Source organism: Atheta coriaria, unplaced genomic scaffold, assembly GCF_025399875.1.
Source record: "Atheta coriaria isolate IRGN ID8LTWV9N9 unplaced genomic scaffold, Caltech_Dcor_3.1 hic_scaffold_9_pilon, whole genome shotgun sequence".
Lineage (NCBI taxonomy): Eukaryota > Metazoa > Arthropoda > Insecta > Coleoptera > Staphylinidae > Dalotia > Dalotia coriaria.
Genome location: NW_027045451.1, coordinates 13936263 through 13952911, shown reverse-complemented (window position 1 = coordinate 13952911; position 16649 = coordinate 13936263). Strand labels below are relative to the sequence as shown.

The following is a 16649-nucleotide window of genomic DNA, read 5'->3' as shown; positions in this document are numbered from 1 at the left end:
ATGAGAAGAAAATGATGTTTATCTTGTTCGTCCAAAAAATGAACTAATATTTATTTTTTGGGACGTCATTTATTAGCAAAAATTGTATAGTTTTTGTTTTTGACGGTTTTTGTATTTTATAATTCAGACTTTACTTCTATTTGTACCCTGAAATTTAACAAATGCATTTTACTACATAAAATAGTATACGAACAGTGAACAGAAACACTTCTAGAGAGATAACAACTTCACAAACGACACAAAGTAGAGAAGATTTGTACTAAAATGCCAAGTCCTGAAAGCGTTGGCCGTGAAGGTTAATTATAAGCGAAAGATTAAGGAACGTGTAGTTTTGAAGAGAAAGCTTCTTAGATTGACTTGCAATAAATTACCATTCACATTTCTCGAACTCCTTTGGAGTAAAATCCCAATCGATGCGCTTGGTTTTAATAATATTTGCAAATACGTGGGCGGACATCTTTGGTGTCCTTGGTCGTTCTGGATCCTCAAAATCCACATGATATAAACCATATCGTTGACTAAAAGAATATTTAACTATAGAATATATATAGTAGTTTGTTTTTGATTACATACGTATAACCGCGTTGCCATTCGAAATTATCCATAAAACTCCACGCGGTGTAAGCAGTCACGTTACAATTGCTTTCATGGATAGCTTTCAAAACTTCTTCCAAGTATAACTAAACATTTTTATGATAATATTTTGTTTTATATGTTTGTAATATTTAAACTTACATTGTAATATTTGACCCTTTCACAATCTCGTAGTGGAGCGTCATGTTTATCAGCATATCCATTCTCAGTGATGATAACTTCAGGATTATCATAGTTTTCTTTAATCCATTCCAAAGTTTTTCTTAGGCCCCATGGAACAACGTATAACCAATCAGCAGCGGATGGTTCCCATTTGGGATCAATTTCACCACGTGTTCCAACGTCGTGTTCATGAGATGGTCTACCTTGATCGCCGTCATCGTTTGTTACCACTCGAGAGGTGTAATGATTCAATCCGAAAAAGTCATGAGAGCCGCGGATCATCTCAATTTCTTCTTGAGTAAAATAAGGCAGACGAGACCTGGTGAAACCTTCTTCTTCACTGAATTGATCGACACGTTCGCGGAGAATTGATGGATAGTCGCCATTTTTAGAAAAGATTGCATTGGCATACCAACCAAACTATATGGTACACAATTTTAAGATAAAATTACTAATTTGATTACAAATTAGAATGCTTACATTCATTATATTAGCACGTTCTGCAGCTTCCTTATCTTCGGTTGAATTTGTCAAAGGTTCATTCCATTGATTGTCAATTGTGATACCTACCCTTCCACCTTGCTTACTCTTAAATTCTTCCTGATACATCCTGTAAGCACGTCCATGTGCTATTAATACCGTATGCGTGCACCAATAGCCACCCATTTCCTTTGTATTATGCGCAGGAGCCATACCGCCAGTGGCATAACCTTGTTGACAAATCTGATTCGGTTCATTGAAAGTTAACCACTCTTTAACCCTATCCCCGAATGCATCAAACACAACTCTTGCATAGTCAACGAAAAAGTCGGCCATTTTAGGATTGGGCCAACCTCCTAACTCTTCTAAATTTTGAGGAGTGTCCCAATGAAATATGGTTACTATTGGGGTGATATCATTGGCTAGCAGTTCATTAATTAGGTCATTATAATATTGAACACCTTCCGGATTCACATAGTTTGAGAATCCTCGGGGTAGAAGACGTGACCAAGACAAGGAAAACCTATAAAAGTTTACACCCATTGATTTAAGGATTTGCACATCTTGAACGGTTTTGTGGTAAGCATCACAGGCGATATCTCCAGTGCTTGCGTCGTCCGTAAATGGCGGGATTCGATGGGTGAGTGTATCCCATACGTTTGGACCTTTACCATGTTCATTCCACGCACCTTCTATTTGGTACGAAGCAGTAGCGACGCCAAATTTGAAGTTTTCCGGGAAAGCATAACCCGTATCTTTGGCTGCAGCTGTCACACTGTAAGAAAGTTGAAATAAAAGTTAGTTTAGTTGCATATGCTTGCAAATAGTTATAACCTACGTTCGTGCAAAGATAGCACATAGTGCAAATATAAAGAGGCGCATTTTCGAACGGTTACGGCCGACGCAACTAAATAAACGTAAGTACACACTTCGTTTATTTATACTCCTGGTACTGTACACGGCGATAACATTAATCAAATATTTCCACGCACTCTTTTTTGTCCACTCAAACTTAAATTTAATTGATGTTATATTTTTTATTATTTGCGAAACAATAGCACTTTAGCTCTAGTGTTATTGCAATAATAAGATTCGTCTAATCAATTTACTATCAAAATCACGCTCACGATAGTGATGTGGTGGCCAAGTGTTGTTATGAAAAGGAATTGGTTGGCACAATGAGGTGTGGGTAAGTCGGGCCTATTTATATCAATAGAGAAATTTCCATTGAGAGTACAACACTTCACATAGTTAGGAACTTGTTGTAATCATGTAATGAGTTGGTATTTGGATAGATTCACCTTGAACTTAATGCTTAGGTCTTATCAAAGTATTTTCGTACCTAAACATATAAATGTTTCTAGTTGTGTTTAAACACTTCTGTTTATGTTTATTGCGAAATTTTAACAATGCAAGACATATAATGAATATGCATATTTAATTTAATAACATATTACACTGTAGATAAAATTTAAACCCGACAAGCATAATTCTTATCACTCTTTAATATGTACTAATAGAAATAATGTTTTAACCTTGGACAACGTTTTAAAAATTCAGTTAAGTCGTCAACATACACTTAATGGAATTTTAAAAACGATATCCGTTATTTGACTAGTTGATAATTTTTTGCGATAAAAATGAAAGGGGTATTTAAAATGACTTCAAATTCTAATCATCTAAGTGGATTAAATGGGATTTACAAAACGTAGAAACTCGAAAGTTTTGTTTAGGTAATATTTATCCCATTATCGAATTTGTAGTTTTAGAAAACCTTCTCTTTGTATTCAGAGTTTTTAACATCTTATTTAGTGATGCGAACAGTGTAAATTATTATGACTTGTACCGTGTCAGTAATGACACACTAAACTTATTTAGCTGTGAAAGGTTACACTGCGACACGAACGAAAGGCATTGAAACGAGTATTGCCCACATCGCATCTCGATCTCACACATGGACTTCCACGTCTTTATTTTTTACTTCATTAGTTTTCTACACGGCAAATACATCGTATAGCCATATAAAACATGTCGATTCATTAATGATGTAGATACAGACATTGCCGTACTACTTCCACTAGTCAGTGATTGTGCGTTTGTTTCCGCACTAACACAGTATTAATAGTGAAACTTAGCGTCTTCATCTCTTAAAAACAATATTTTCCTAGCAGTTCATCGAGTGACATATCATAAGTTGAGTTTTAAATATATTAGTGTAAAATATGTTGAGAAAGAAAGTGCTGCTTGTTTCAATTTTAAATTTAATGGTAAATACGTACAAATATTATTGTTATCGTTTAAGAATTTCAAATGATTTTTTTTATAAAGGTATTATCAAGTTTTCAAATGGAACTAAACTCTTCAGATTTTTTGAAGGAAGATGATAAAGTTTCGTTCTTTACGAATAAGGCGGTTGATAGAATTTACGTTCCTGTAGCAAAATATCCACTAATAACATGGATGGAAATCCAAGATGGACGTTATCCGAATGTAAGTCTTATTAATATCACAATTATTATAATAACTATGAAATATTTATGTTATACCTAAGAGTAAAACGCTAAAAAAAGATGTGCAAATCGGTCAACCGATTTCAGTCGTTGTTTATGTCCAAGATCGCAGCCGATTGTACGACGTGATAGTCAGCGATTGTAATGCTTTCAATATCGAGAATGAGAAGAAAAAAAGCGTGCAGATTTATCCGGGAAGCACCGATCTTCACAAGTATGTTTTTTTCATTGTATTTCGTTTTACTGCACATTTATTGTAATTGCAGACAAAAGATGCTCACGTGGACGAAAGAGAAAGATGAGAATGGTAATATTGTGTTGTTTTCAACGTTTCCGGCTTTCAAACTACCAGATAGGAAAACTTTAACGATCGAATGCAATCTAGAGGTATACATTACAATTAAATTATTATTATTAATTAATAAACAAATTATTTACTTTTAGATTTGTTACAATGCGTGTCATCGTTAAGTTCAACTCTAAGTAAAATATAAATTACAATAGATGACAACACATAATTACACATTGTCTAAGTATATAACAGGCATGTAGTAAACTTAATTTAAAACTTTGTTTTTTTATGACAACGAATATAGATACACGCGTATTTTTGTTTGAAGCCTAACTTGGTGAATAAACCTTCCGATGCTAAATTCCCTCCGCGTACGGTAGCGATCGGATGATCACCATTTCGACTTATGATACTGGAAGCTTTCCGTGCTAACGCTGCCCCAAAACCATTCTTATAGTAACCCTCTCTCGTCTGCAGTACTCCCAGTTGTCCCATTACATTGATTAACAACCACGAGACCAATTTATCCGTTCCTTTCTCGTATATACCAAATCCACCGTTCATAGTAATAAATGTGCGGATGTATTCCAATGAGGTGTTAAACCGTGGCGGCCATACTGCGTTGATGACTTCTGCATCTTCCGGTTTAACTGTGTCCATATAATAATCATTATGTTTAAATCTAGAGACAGTATTAGTTAGTATCAAATAATTACATAATTCAATACTTACGTATCTGGTAGTTGAAGGGCTTCCTTTTCGGGGAGCACCCATAAATGTGTTACCCTTTGCAATTTTATTTGCACATTTATATCGCTCATTGCTTGTTCAATAATTGGTTTAAATTTTTCGTATGTTGCATAAAAGATGACTTCATACTCGTACCAATTAATTTGTTTTGTTTGCGTTAGTCCAATTCGTAATTTTTCACAGGAATCCTCCAATGAATGCATTATGATATCATAACAGGAAAACTAAAACATAGTTATTCATGTTGATATTTGTCTTGGTAAGGAATTCAACCTTGATATATATACATATCTATATATTCTAATTATTAATTACCTTGTTCTAACTGTATAATTACTTTTTATTTCTAAATAGCTGGTGGGTATGTAGAATTAAAAAATAACTTACAGTTAGAATTGCTATAAATGTGCCGTCGTTTCTCCAATCGCCTTGAACTGAAAACACGGTGATGTATTCTGGATGTGTCTCTCGCCATTTTAAAGTAGTCTTTAGAAAACTGTAGATTTGTGGAAATTCGTCTTTGTGATTGCTGTAAAATTCTTTTAATTCAATGATTTCGGGCGTTTCCAATTTGACTAGAATGTCTTCTTCGGTCACCATCTTGTTATTGTTGTTATTATTGAAAACTATATAATTAAATGACGATAAACGAACTGAAGAAACGTGCAGTGGAGGTGATGAATTAAATTCATACTACACTATAATCTGTCTTGCGTTTCATTACTCAAACCAACAGATTATCAACATGGTTTTGTTTCAATGGTTTAATTTAAAATTGGTGGGAGTAATCAATTAATATTTGTGCCGCGTACAAGTGGGAATGACGTATATCTCAAGTTGGGAAATGAAATGTACTTACAGATATTGGTACATTTATCGCATTACGTGACGATTTTTTTTTCATTGTTGCTTTTGAAGATAACCATGCAAATAAAAAGTGCGAAACTCGACGGAGTGCGTGATACGAACGAATGGCTTACGATTTTTTTGCGGGTTTCACTCAGATATAAAAGGGCAGCGCAGCATAATCCTCACCTATTCTATCCTACAGTCATTCCAGCAGTCTAATCAGTCGAAATCTTTTAGATGCTCTGTGAGTACTTGCGTAAACAGCAGTTTGATTATTATTTTGTTATGGGAGCAGTATTAACTATATTTTGTAGTAAAGGAACAGTTTCTTCGTATTTAACACGGTTTTTGTCTTAATTGCATTTTTACATATGGCTTATTTCTGTATTAGCTACAATCATAGCAGGATTGTCGATCCCTTGTTTATTTTCATTCATGTCATTTGTTCCTCCAGATAAAACTTGACGTTCTTTCAGTCGCATGAAACTAGAAAAATGTTGTATTATTCATTGAACTTATATACAAATATAAAACACCTTACAATACAATCAGAATGCAAATTCCGAAAAATAATAACGCGCCGTACATGAAAGCACTAGGAAAATTTGTTTGTGTGTTTGCGAAAATAAGCTGATTGTAAATTGGCACAAACACAGCACCACCTAAACTTTCAAAAATTCCAAAAAATGACTGTACTTTTCCCAAATCTTCTTGACGAACCACTTTGGTAGCTAGCGATCTTAATGTAATTATTGTTACGCGATTGAACAATTCAATATAAACACCTGAAACCAAAACCATAATGGTAAGTAAAGATAATTTTTGTTATCAGTATACATACCAATGTATATCATTATTTTATTGGCGGCAGCAGCCATTACAATATTGCCGATAATTTTGTTGATGAATGTAATTATGATAATCGTGTAATCAGTAAACTTGAACACTTTTGTAAAAAGGTACGTTCCAAGAATAAGGCCTTCAAAATTATATGCATAAAAACGCAATACGTATAGGTGTTAATTAACGTTACCTTTTAAATTTAATAAATTAGCATACGTTATGACATAGCTGTAGTTTACTGCGTCAAATCCTAGCATGGCGTTCAAATAAAAAAAGAATATTTCGTCTTCTCCTAAAATTTTTTTTAAATAACACAAATTTTATCATAACGTCGATGTTGTTTACCTGCAAAGACTCCGTTGTAAATGAAAAAAATTGCCATTAACAAAATAATGTACAATCGATTATTACCAACTTTTTTGACCAGTATTACACGAATAGTTTCCAAAATGAGTGTTGCATCAAACAGATCCACAAGTATACATTTTTTATTTTCATTTCTTGATTTTAAGTTGTCTTTGACGTAAAATATCCCGTATAAAAGACCCAGCACCAAACTACAGAAGGATGTACAAAAGACCCCATAGTATCCGATATGTTGAAATAGAATTCCACTCAATGCATTCGACGAGATCTGCGCAATTGACAGGGCCGTTTGACACACGCCAATGCGTAATGTACGCTCTTCCACAGAGCTGACATCAGCTATATATGCAAATAATGCTACAACAAGAAGTGTTTGGCCTCCAAGGCAGGTGCTTGTAAAGTACGCTGAGGCCAACAAGGTCGTCAAATTCCATTGCCGCAGGAATATCGTTGATAGTATGCAACTCATTGTAGACAATATTTCTCCACACAAGGGTAGTAACAGAAAAGGTTTACGTATTTGATACCGATCACTATAAGATCCCCAAAACAAACTCAAGATCATTGGTAGAATAGTTGTAATGGGCACTAACCAAGAAGACGCATTAGCAATATGTAAATGTACAGTGTTCACTTCTTCAGTGAGATTAAACTCTGCACTTTCTCCCGCTATGATTCTTTGGCAAATTATGTCTTCAAACCCAGAATCAACAAGACAAGCTTTCTGCAACTTGAGATTTTTGAAAGCTGGAAGTACCAGAATGTTTCCAAATATGTACAACATTAGTAGTGGTTCCACGGTAACCAAGTCTTTGATATAACACCATTTTTCACCCCAAGGCATGCTCTTAAACGTACTACCTGTATTATTTGCCGGCTGATTGAGATTTTGCTTTGCGCTGGTTGCAACATCAGTTATATTCATTTGGCCATCTTTGCCAACTTGAATAGTCATTTCGGTTTTCGGCATGTTTCAAACTGACGTTAATTTTTGTTTAATGCCATGTATTCCTTAGCACATCTTCACCTGTATTTAATTATTTGTGATTATATGATTAACACTCGACTACTGAAACACAACACGATTAGATCTGCGTTTAATTTTAAAACACACACCGTACGAAACCTGTTTGCTTCTTACATTCGTATTAACACTTTTAAAAACTTTGTACACCCCGAGAATAAAACCACGAGCAAACTTGTATGATGGTACATATATATATATGGAGGGCCCCCGTCAGGAACTAGCTTCTTCGCGATATGTTTGTTAACTCAAAACGTGTTTTAAAACACGTTTATTGATGATGTTTATTGATATTATTGTTGTATTTTTATCACACCAAAAAGTGCAGTTCCCCTTTATTCAACTTTCACTTTATAATTTGTATATTCTATTTCATTTTTTTAATTACTTTTTTAATAATAGTACTAAAAGTACTAAAGTGCTAAAAGCTGTTAAAGGCCACGTTTAAAGCACTTTAGTCACGGACTTTATTCACGGGTTGTGTACGGTGCGCATCACTAAATATCTAAATTTGCGTAGTGCGTGGTGGCCATCCACATTTACATGCACGAGGGCTCAATTGATAGACTACTTGATATTTCCTACTTGAGTTTATGCTTATTGTCTAAGAGCCCGCGATGGCCAGACTTTCGTCATTTTAGCAAAGTTTAAAATTTTTCTACGTGTGACCCCAACACAGGTAAAAACGATCTCTAACTATGAAACCTGGATCGTGGTTTCTTTGGCAGTTAACAGCCAACAACGAGTACAAAGAGTACAAATTAGTTCGGTTAAGAAATGCTGCCCGAATGCTATAGCTTTTTATGAATATTAAAAAAATATCTGTAGCAGAGGATTTTTACATATATTAAAAATAAAATGAAACCAAAAGAGAATTTTAAATAGGTACACATTGCCGCGCTGCAAAACAACAAATGTACTTCTATAAATTTAAATGCTTCGGATTAATTCTGATTAAATACTATTTTAAAGAAAATTAAAAAACATTCATCTATCACCTGAATATAGGATGTTAAATGTACAATCAATTACTGATAGGAAGTGTACCTTCAATCCACGTTTATCAAGTGCAGTAGTAGTATATGTAATGTATACATATACATATACTAGGCAAATTTGTACATTTACCCCTCGACGCACATTTACCGTAACGTACATGATTTTAATAAACTTTTGCCAGACAACTTCGAAATGCCAATTGGGGTTGAGCCAATAAGGAACTGGAATTACTGTACGTCATACGTCGTCATTGCGGTTTCAATTCGTAAGGTAAGTGGGGGTGCTCACTTAGCTCATCCTCAATTTTAGTGAAGTATACAGATCGATCGTTATAGTTGGCAGTGCATGAAAACTGTATTCACAAATGTATAGTATGCTAAATAGTATGCTAAAAATTTGAGATTTAACTTATGTCAGTTTAATATTTATCTAAATTTATTTAATTTTGAGTTAATATGATCATGATGATGATTGAATCATTCTTGTAACAAATCCTCTCCCGGCGAACTGTCGTATTCCCTTTTTTCTTTACGTGACAATTTCTTTCCTTTCACTCTACGGTGACACGTGAAAAAGAATTTCGTTTCAAAAGTCAAGGCCTATTGGTACTCGTATAGATATAAAAATATAATATAAAAACGAGCTCTAGACATTATCACTAAAAACTAAATTTTATTCATTAATGAATTATGCTGCTCAATCGTATATTAAATATTATGTTTTAAGAGTAATAAATCTTTAGCTTTATTGGTTTTGCGATAAATGTTGTATTCAATTATTATGTCAGAGACAGTCAAAAAAGTTGGGTTTTAATTTTACAAAGTTAAACACTTTTTTTTTGCATGTTTCAAGAACACGTTATAGTAACCAGTATCAAATCACAAATTAATAAATTTTATTAATTTACATTTAAATTATTTAAAACAATTTAATTTACGTATATTTGTTTTAGAAACTTTGTTTTAGTCAATCGTTACAGGATTTGTTTTTTACACTCTAGGCAAGTAGAATAATAAATTGGTATTTAAATTTTAAAATCAAACTAGTTTACTCAACGAACTTCGTACCGCCTTTGTTGGTGAATCATTTCCAAATCCATAAATCCCTTCTTTTACTATTTATGCTCTCTCCGTTTTCACACGGTTAGTACCATCAAGGACTAAATAAATGTAACACTTTCGTTTATTTCTAATCAGTTGTTATTCATAAATCCTGATATAGCGTAGCACGTTACTTCCTTAATAAAAAAAATGGAGCGGAAATTACACTAAAATAATGAATAATTGCCAAAGTAAACGCTGTACTTACAAACTGTACACACTGTACAAACTTTTTTGTTATTATACGATACCTTACTAAAACCACTGCAAATCACCCTTAATATGGATAGCTATTTTTTAGCCACTGTTTTGACAAACATGTTTGTTGTTGATGTGTTGACGAGTTCTCTAATGGTCGAAATAGGTATCCAAATCAGATTTGACAAACACTTGCATAGATTTGCAATGGTTTTCGAATTGTATCGTTCAACAACAATACTTTCTGAGGGTACAACGTTAACTTTGGCAATTATTAACAGTCACCCTCTTGTAGAACTCTTGTTTTTCAATTACTAAAATAACCCTTAGGATGTTTAAGCAGGCATATAGGATAAGCAAACAAATACACATTACGTTTTATATTTGCTGTTTTACTTCCACCCTTAAATGTGCCAGTTTTTGAACGGTGTTGAGCCACATAAAGTGTTACTTTAAACGCAGACGGCCAATGCCGTGACTAAAGTATTTTAAGAGTACTGACTCTGTACTTTTCCCTATTGTGTACAAGAAATTCTGGAATGATGATAAAAACATAATCATGTTCATTATTCTTATTCAGTTATTACAGATAATTTATTTTAAATTTAATGTAAAATTATGATAAATAACTGTTTATATTAGATATCAGATGCATATATCTATCTTATTGAATCATAAATTGTCTCGATGTTAGCATGTTCTCCGTCCTGTCAAAATCTTTCAGATGCTCCGTGCATATTTTGCTTTGGGAAAGAGTAGTTTTATATTATTTTGTTAATATGAATTCGTAAGTATGCATAATAGTTGGTATGTTATATTAGCAAATCACAACAAATAACAAACAGTTACAAATTTTGATTCAAAATGCAATATGTGGAGAATATTTTTAAAAGTAAGTGTATTCAAATTTAAAGTAATCTTTGTCTTATTTGCAATTTTACATATGGCTTATTTCTGTATCAGCTACGATCATAGCAGGATTGTCAATTCCTTTTTTATTTTTATTCATGTCATTTGTTCCTCCAGTTAAAACTTGACGTTCTTTCATTCGCATGAAACTAGAAAAATGTTGTATTATTCATTGAACTTATATACAAATATAAAACACCTTACAATACAATCAGAATGCAAATTCCGAAAAATAATAACGCGCCGTACAGGAAAGCACTAGGAAAATTTGTTTGTGTGTTTGTGAAAATAAGCTGAGTGTAAATTGGCACAAACACAGCACCACCTAAAGTTTCAAAAATTCCAAAAATGACTGTGCCTTTCCCAAATCTTCTTGGCGAACTACTTTGGTAGCTAGCGATCTTAATGCAATAACTGATAAATTATTGAATAATTCAATATAAACACCTGAAAAAGAAATCGTAAGTGCAAGTACAGATAATTTTAAATATCAGAATACGTACCAATGTATATCATTATTTTATTGACAGCTGCAGCCATTACAATATTGGCGATAATTTTATTAATTAATACAATTATGATTATTGCATAGTCAGTCAACTTGAACACCTTCGTGAAAAGGTACGTACCAAGCATAAGACCTATAAAATATTTATCCATAAAAACGTAATACGTATACGTAGGTGTTAATAAACATTACCTTTTAAAAAATTAAAGTAGAATATGTTACGACATAGCTGAAGTTTACCACGTCAAACCCTAGTACTGCGTTCAAATACAAAAAAAATATTGAGTTTTCTCCTAAAATAAAATAAAAAAAATAATACTAATTGTATCATATTGTTCACGTTGTTTACCTTGTAAGACTCCATTGTAAATGAAAAATATCACCATCAACAAAATAATGAACAATCGATTATTGCCAATTTTTTTGACGAGTACTACACGAATAGTTTCCAAAATGAGTGTTGCATCAAACAGATCCACAAGTATACATTTTTTATTTTCATTCTTTGACTTTAAGTTGTCCTTGACGTAAAATACCCCGTATAAAAGACTTAGCACCATGATACAGAAGCATGTACAAAAGATGCCATAGTATCCGATATGTTGAAACAAAATTCCACTCAATGCATTCGACGAAATCTGCGCAATTAACATGGCCGTTTGACACACGCCAATGCGTAATGTACGCTCTTCCACAGAGCTGACATCAGCTATATATGCAAACAATGCTACAACAAGAAGTGTTTGACCTCCAAGGCAGGTGCTCGTAAAGTACGCTGAGGCCAAGAAGGTCGTCAAATTCCATTGTCGCAGGAATATCGTTGATAGTATGCAACTCATTGTGGACAATATTTCTCCACATACGGGTAGTAACAGAAAAGGTTTACGTATTTGATACCGATCACTATAAGACCCCCAAAACAAACTCAAGATCAATGGTAGAATAGTGGTAATGGGCACTAACCAAGAAGACGCATTAGCAATATGTAAATGTACAGTATTCACTTCTTCAGTGAGATTAAACTCTGCACTTTCTCCCGCTATGATTCTTTGGCAAATTATGTCTTCAAACCCAGAATCAACAAGACAAGCTTTCTGCAACATGAGATTATCGAAAGCTGGACGTGCCAGAATGTTTCCAAAGATGTACAACACGAGGAGTGGTTCCACGGTAACAAATTCTTTGATATAACACCATTTTTCACCCCAAGACATGGACTTAAACGTACTACCTGTTTTAGTTGCCGGCTGATTGAGATTTTGTTCTGCACTGGTTGCAACATCAGTTATATTCATTTGGCCATCTTTGCCAACTTGAATAGTCATTTCGGTTTTCGGCATGTTTCAAACTGTCGTTATTTTTAGTTTAATGCAATGTATTTCTTAGCACATCTTCACCTGTATTTAATTATTTGTGATTTATGATTAACACTCGACTACTGAAACACAACACGATTAGATCTGCGTTTAGTTTTAAAACACACATTGTACCAAACCTGTTTGCTTGTCGTATCCGCCTCAATAATTCCCATCTCTACGTACTCCTCGAGAATAACACTGAGAACACTTATAGAATTGTTGTTGTTTGTAGAAATTCTTTGAGGATGAACACGCCAACGCAATTTATAAATAAAAATCACTGTCCATTTGATTACGTAATACCACTATTTGGCATAATTTTAAAAACGTGCTTAACACATTGACACTAAATGCTGAATTATATTCTTTAATTGATTATGTTGCTCAATCGCATATTTAATATGCTCATTGAGTGTCATTAATTTTTAGTTTTATTGGTTTTGCGATAAATGTTGTATTCATTTCTCATATCAGAGAAGTAGTAAAGTAAGCTGGGTTTTGATTTTATTGCATCAAACGTTTATTTTGTTGGATTTCAAGAACACGTAGTAACTAGTGTTAATCTTGTTAATTTACAATTATATATATTATTTGTTTCGGAAAATCCGCTTAATCGTTATAAAATTTGTTTTTTATACTGTTACACAAATTTGAATTATAACCAGCTATCTTAAATTTGAATTCAAGGTTATGTAATTAATGTGGTAGAAAATAAAATTCTTACAGATAGACCGACATGCCGACACGAGCAGCAGCAGCAGTAGTGCATGCTTTGACTTGTTTGACTGACGGCGCATGGCATTTCATATGGTCTTGTGCTGCACCGCAGGCGAATACGCAGGCGCAACCTCCATCTCGTGACTAAAACTCGTGACTAAAGTGCTTAGTCACAGCTTGGGTCGCCCGTGTTTATAGTATTACATTTTGTATCTCAAAACCATAGAAAAACTGGCGCTTTAAAGGTGAAAGTAGAAAAAAGTGTTGATTAGCATGTATTTTGAAAGTGAACACATTACAAACAGATATCACGTGAAGCACAAGGTTCGACGTGTATGTTTCTACTTCCAACAATCGTGCGGCCTCGAAAACTCCAGAGATGCGCACACGACAAGCGTATGGCAAGCAAACACCTGACATAGCAGCCACAGAAACAAGAAGTGCTACTAAGTGCCAGCTCAACTTGTTTGTTTACGTACGTAAACGTAAACATGCAAACTAGTATAATCAAATATGAAAATATTTGATACATTTGTATATCTATCCGACACAATACGCATAAATTCATACGAGTACATACACATTGCTAACAACTTGGATTAAAGTTGGTCCCACAGTACACAACTAATAGCAATAGATTTTTGCCAATATTGTCGCAGGAGCAAAACGAATGAAAACTTGCGTTCTCGGACCTTAGTCAGCTCAACAAAGTAACTAGTTTGAATAAATATTCAAACATTAACATTGCATTAGTATACAACCATTGGCCTTAGTTGAACATAGTTGAATGTTTAGTATACTCGTATATGTATATATTTTATTATAAAATTAAATGTGATTTGATTACAAGATTTTTTGAGCTAGTTATGGTATCTTCAGTAACTGAATGAATAACATGTCTAGCTCAAAAAATCTTGTAACCAAATCATATTTAATTTTATAATAAAATATGTATACATAATTATATACCTACTAAATTAACATGGATTGGTTACAAGATTTTTTGAGCTAGACATGTTATCAGTGGCGGATTACGGCCTAGGCGCACTAGGCGCGCGCCTAGGGCCCCGGCTGCCTGGGGGGCCCCGGCTGCCTGAGGGGCCCCTGGCACTTATATGTCCCATATAGACATAGTAATTCCACAAATACTTCATCAGTTGGTTTTGACCTCAGCCTTTATGAATAGCGTATTGGTTTTCACTTGGCGCCCAAAACGGCATTTCACACGTGTCCGGAAAGCAACCGTCACGGATATATAGCTGACTTTAAACTTTTTATCTCCGATTTTATTTCTTTATGACAAACTGTTTAAAATAAAATTTGGATGTTTTCTGCCACGAATTTTTGTGACCTTTTCTTGAATATTGCATTAGAAAGTTGTAGCTATAATGCGAGTAGAATATTGCCAATTTTCCTAAATTTCGAACATCTGTGGAGGAGATGAGTTGAGGAATATTCCATTGAGGTTGTAAAATAGCGGGTAACTCTCTTTTTTGGAATATTAATTATTTCGTCTTTCTATCATTTTTTCACATCTGCGGAACACGTTGAACCAACGTTTATCCTCCTACAATTTTTATCTAGATTTTTGGGGTGGTAGTTGGATTAAAAAAAAAACAGAGAGTGGTCAGTGAGTCTTGAATCACAACCCCGACAACACTAGTTCTACAAAAGTTTTTTCTCGAAGTCTTGTGCATAGACGATTTGGCGTGGGTGATTTTCAAAACTGCAGTCAATAATCAACAAGAGCTTCTATAAAGGTACATCGTTAATATTTCTTATTATATTTATTATTTATTATTATTTATTATTTCTTATAATTTTTACAAAACATATTTGTGCAATATTTGTGTAATTATTTTGCAATTTAAAATTTAAAATGCAACGAACATATTTATCCGGCGCGGAAAGGCATACAAAATTGTAAAATCCATATAAATCACAAAACAATTTAATAAATACATCCTATGAAAAAGATATTGAGCCAGAATATTTCACTGATGAGTTAACTCATTTTCTAAAATACATACAAGAAGAAAATATTAGAGATCCACATGAAATGTATGCAACATTAAATAATGGTCTAAAATCAACTTTTCGAAATATACACACAATACTGCAAATTTTTTTTGACCTTGCCCGTTTCTAATGCAAGTGGAGAAAGGACATTTTCAGTTTTAAAATGAGTCAAAAACTATCTGCGCAATAGTCTTTCACAAGAGCACTTAAATGACTTCGCATTAATGTTCATAGAAAATGATATTTTTAAAAAAACTAGAGTACGACAAAATTATTGAAATCTTTGCCCAAGAGAAGGCAAGAAAAGTAAATTTGTAATTTGTACTTAAATACGATTACCGTTTTTGAGCACACGTACGATGAACTCAAGAACCAAGATAGCATTGAAAACGATAATCCCATCGCGGATAGTATGACAGAAAATTTTACCTGTGATATTTCGATCGGTCCTGAAAACAATTAACGCACAACACCTGCCAATCGCGAAGAGCGAATCGGAAGATAATCCATTAAATTTTGGAATAGTGCGTGTGGATTAGGCCTACTGGGGATACCACGATCAAAAAATGCGCCACGTACTCTACCTCATGGTGGTGTGGAAATGAGTTTTTGGCACAAACGAATGTTGAAGTAGACTTTGCAGCGCCCGTACGCTAAAACTATTAATTTTACTTGGCTAATAACCGTTTTTGAAAATTTTCGGATTTAGGGGCCCCAAACTTGATTTGCGCCTAGGGCCCCACTGAAGCATAATCCGCCACTGCATGTTATTCATTCAGTTACTACTCTGCGTAGAGTAGTAAAAGTTTCAGTGAAACCCGTAAGGTTTATCCTTTCTATCGACGAAAATAAATTATAGTTGAATGTATAAGGCATTTTAAAAAACGAACTATGTTCGTCTGAGAGACAAAAAGAGGCAGTATAACTTTGTTAAATGAAATTATATCATGCACTGGCGCTCGCTTGGGACG

General features: G+C 33.9%; 4 protein-coding genes and 1 pseudogene across 10 annotated transcripts; 1 reads left to right on the top strand and 4 right to left on the bottom strand.

Moving 5' to 3' along the window:
* Positions 1-17: 17 nt before the first annotated feature.
* On the bottom strand, positions 18-2211 carry LOC135798111 (myrosinase 1-like). Its single transcript, XM_065310845.1, has 6 exons — positions 2075-2211; positions 1237-2011; positions 736-1176; positions 574-680; positions 372-518; positions 18-147 (listed from the first exon to the last, which is right to left on the bottom strand). Exons 1-6 carry the CDS (start codon positions 2116-2118, stop codon positions 117-119), a joined length of 1545 nt encoding a protein of 514 aa, XP_065166917.1. The 5' UTR covers positions 2119-2211; the 3' UTR covers positions 18-116.
* On the top strand, positions 2049-4365 carry LOC135798115 (uncharacterized). Of its 3 annotated transcripts, none has more exons than XM_065310850.1 (5): positions 2049-2153; positions 3565-3726; positions 3788-3960; positions 4013-4133; positions 4191-4365. In XM_065310850.1, the coding sequence occupies exons 2-5, from the start codon at positions 3583-3585 to the stop codon at positions 4215-4217; spliced, it is 465 nt and encodes a 154-aa protein (XP_065166922.1). In that variant the 5' UTR covers positions 2049-2153; positions 3565-3582; the 3' UTR covers positions 4218-4365. The 3 variants fall into 3 exon arrangements, with proteins under 3 accessions (XP_065166922.1, XP_065166921.1, XP_065166923.1); XM_065310849.1 differs by lacking the exon at positions 2049-2153 and adding an exon at positions 2477-3503; XM_065310851.1 differs by lacking the exon at positions 2049-2153 and having other exon boundaries at positions 3614-3726; positions 3834-3960.
* Positions 4137-5762, bottom strand: LOC135798112 (uncharacterized). The gene is made up of 3 exons (XM_065310846.1): positions 5176-5762; positions 4771-5012; positions 4137-4720 (listed from the first exon to the last, which is right to left on the bottom strand). Exons 1-3 carry the CDS (start codon positions 5386-5388, stop codon positions 4309-4311), a joined length of 867 nt encoding a protein of 288 aa, XP_065166918.1. The 5' UTR covers positions 5389-5762; the 3' UTR covers positions 4137-4308.
* Positions 5763-5904: 142 nt separating this feature from the next.
* Positions 5905-8497, bottom strand: LOC135798110 (probable peptidoglycan muropeptide transporter SLC46). Of its 5 annotated transcripts, none has more exons than XM_065310843.1 (6): positions 7968-8497; positions 6826-7912; positions 6671-6772; positions 6479-6616; positions 6179-6422; positions 5905-6123 (listed from the first exon to the last, which is right to left on the bottom strand). In XM_065310843.1, exons 2-6 carry the CDS (start codon positions 7814-7816, stop codon positions 6003-6005), a joined length of 1596 nt encoding a protein of 531 aa, XP_065166915.1. In that variant the 5' UTR covers positions 7817-7912; positions 7968-8497; the 3' UTR covers positions 5905-6002. The 5 variants fall into 5 exon arrangements, with proteins under 5 accessions (XP_065166915.1, XP_065166913.1, XP_065166912.1 ...); XM_065310841.1 differs by having other exon boundaries at positions 6826-7915; positions 7973-8497; XM_065310840.1 differs by having other exon boundaries at positions 6826-7915; positions 7968-8069.
* Positions 8498-10959: 2462 nt separating this feature from the next.
* Positions 10960-13714, bottom strand: LOC135798933 (probable peptidoglycan muropeptide transporter SLC46; annotated as a pseudogene).
* Positions 13715-16649: the final 2935 nt, after the last annotated feature.

What these genes read in the sequence shown, in the direction of transcription:
- LOC135798111 (XM_065310845.1), bottom strand. Translation starts at nt 2,118, where the DNA reads ATGCGCCTCTTTATATTTGCACTATGTGCTATCTTTGCACGAAC. An exon ending in GAATGGCAACGCGGTTATAC is followed by an intron (nt 519 to 573) that starts GTATGTAATCAA and finishes ATATTCTTTTAG; the next exon opens with TCAACGATATGGTTTATATC. An exon ending in GAGTTCGAGAAATGTGAATG is followed by an intron (nt 148 to 371) that starts GTAATTTATTGC and finishes GTTAAATTTCAG; the next exon opens with GGTACAAATAGAAGTAAAGT.
- LOC135798115 (XM_065310849.1), top strand. Translation starts at nt 3,459, where the DNA reads ATGTTGAGAAAGAAAGTGCTGCTTGTTTCAATTTTAAATTTAATG. An exon ending in TTTCAATTTTAAATTTAATG is followed by an intron (nt 3,504 to 3,564) that starts GTAAATACGTAC and finishes TTTTTTATAAAG; the next exon opens with GTATTATCAAGTTTTCAAAT. An exon ending in AAGATGGACGTTATCCGAAT is followed by an intron (nt 3,727 to 3,787) that starts GTAAGTCTTATT and finishes GTTATACCTAAG; the next exon opens with AGTAAAACGCTAAAAAAAGA.
- LOC135798112 (XM_065310846.1), bottom strand. Translation starts at nt 5,388, where the DNA reads ATGGTGACCGAAGAAGACATTCTAGTCAAATTGGAAACGCCCGAAATC. An exon ending in CATTTATAGCAATTCTAACT is followed by an intron (nt 5,013 to 5,175) that starts GTAAGTTATTTT and finishes ACTATGTTTTAG; the next exon opens with TTTTCCTGTTATGATATCAT. An exon ending in GCCCTTCAACTACCAGATAC is followed by an intron (nt 4,721 to 4,770) that starts GTAAGTATTGAA and finishes TACTGTCTCTAG; the next exon opens with ATTTAAACATAATGATTATT.
- LOC135798110 (XM_065310843.1), bottom strand. Translation starts at nt 7,816, where the DNA reads ATGCCGAAAACCGAAATGACTATTCAAGTTGGCAAAGATGGCCAAATG. An exon ending in TAATTTATTAAATTTAAAAG is followed by an intron (nt 6,617 to 6,670) that starts GTAACGTTAATT and finishes ATAATTTTGAAG; the next exon opens with GCCTTATTCTTGGAACGTAC. An exon ending in ATTTGCATTCTGATTGTATT is followed by an intron (nt 6,124 to 6,178) that starts GTAAGGTGTTTT and finishes ACATTTTTCTAG; the next exon opens with TTTCATGCGACTGAAAGAAC.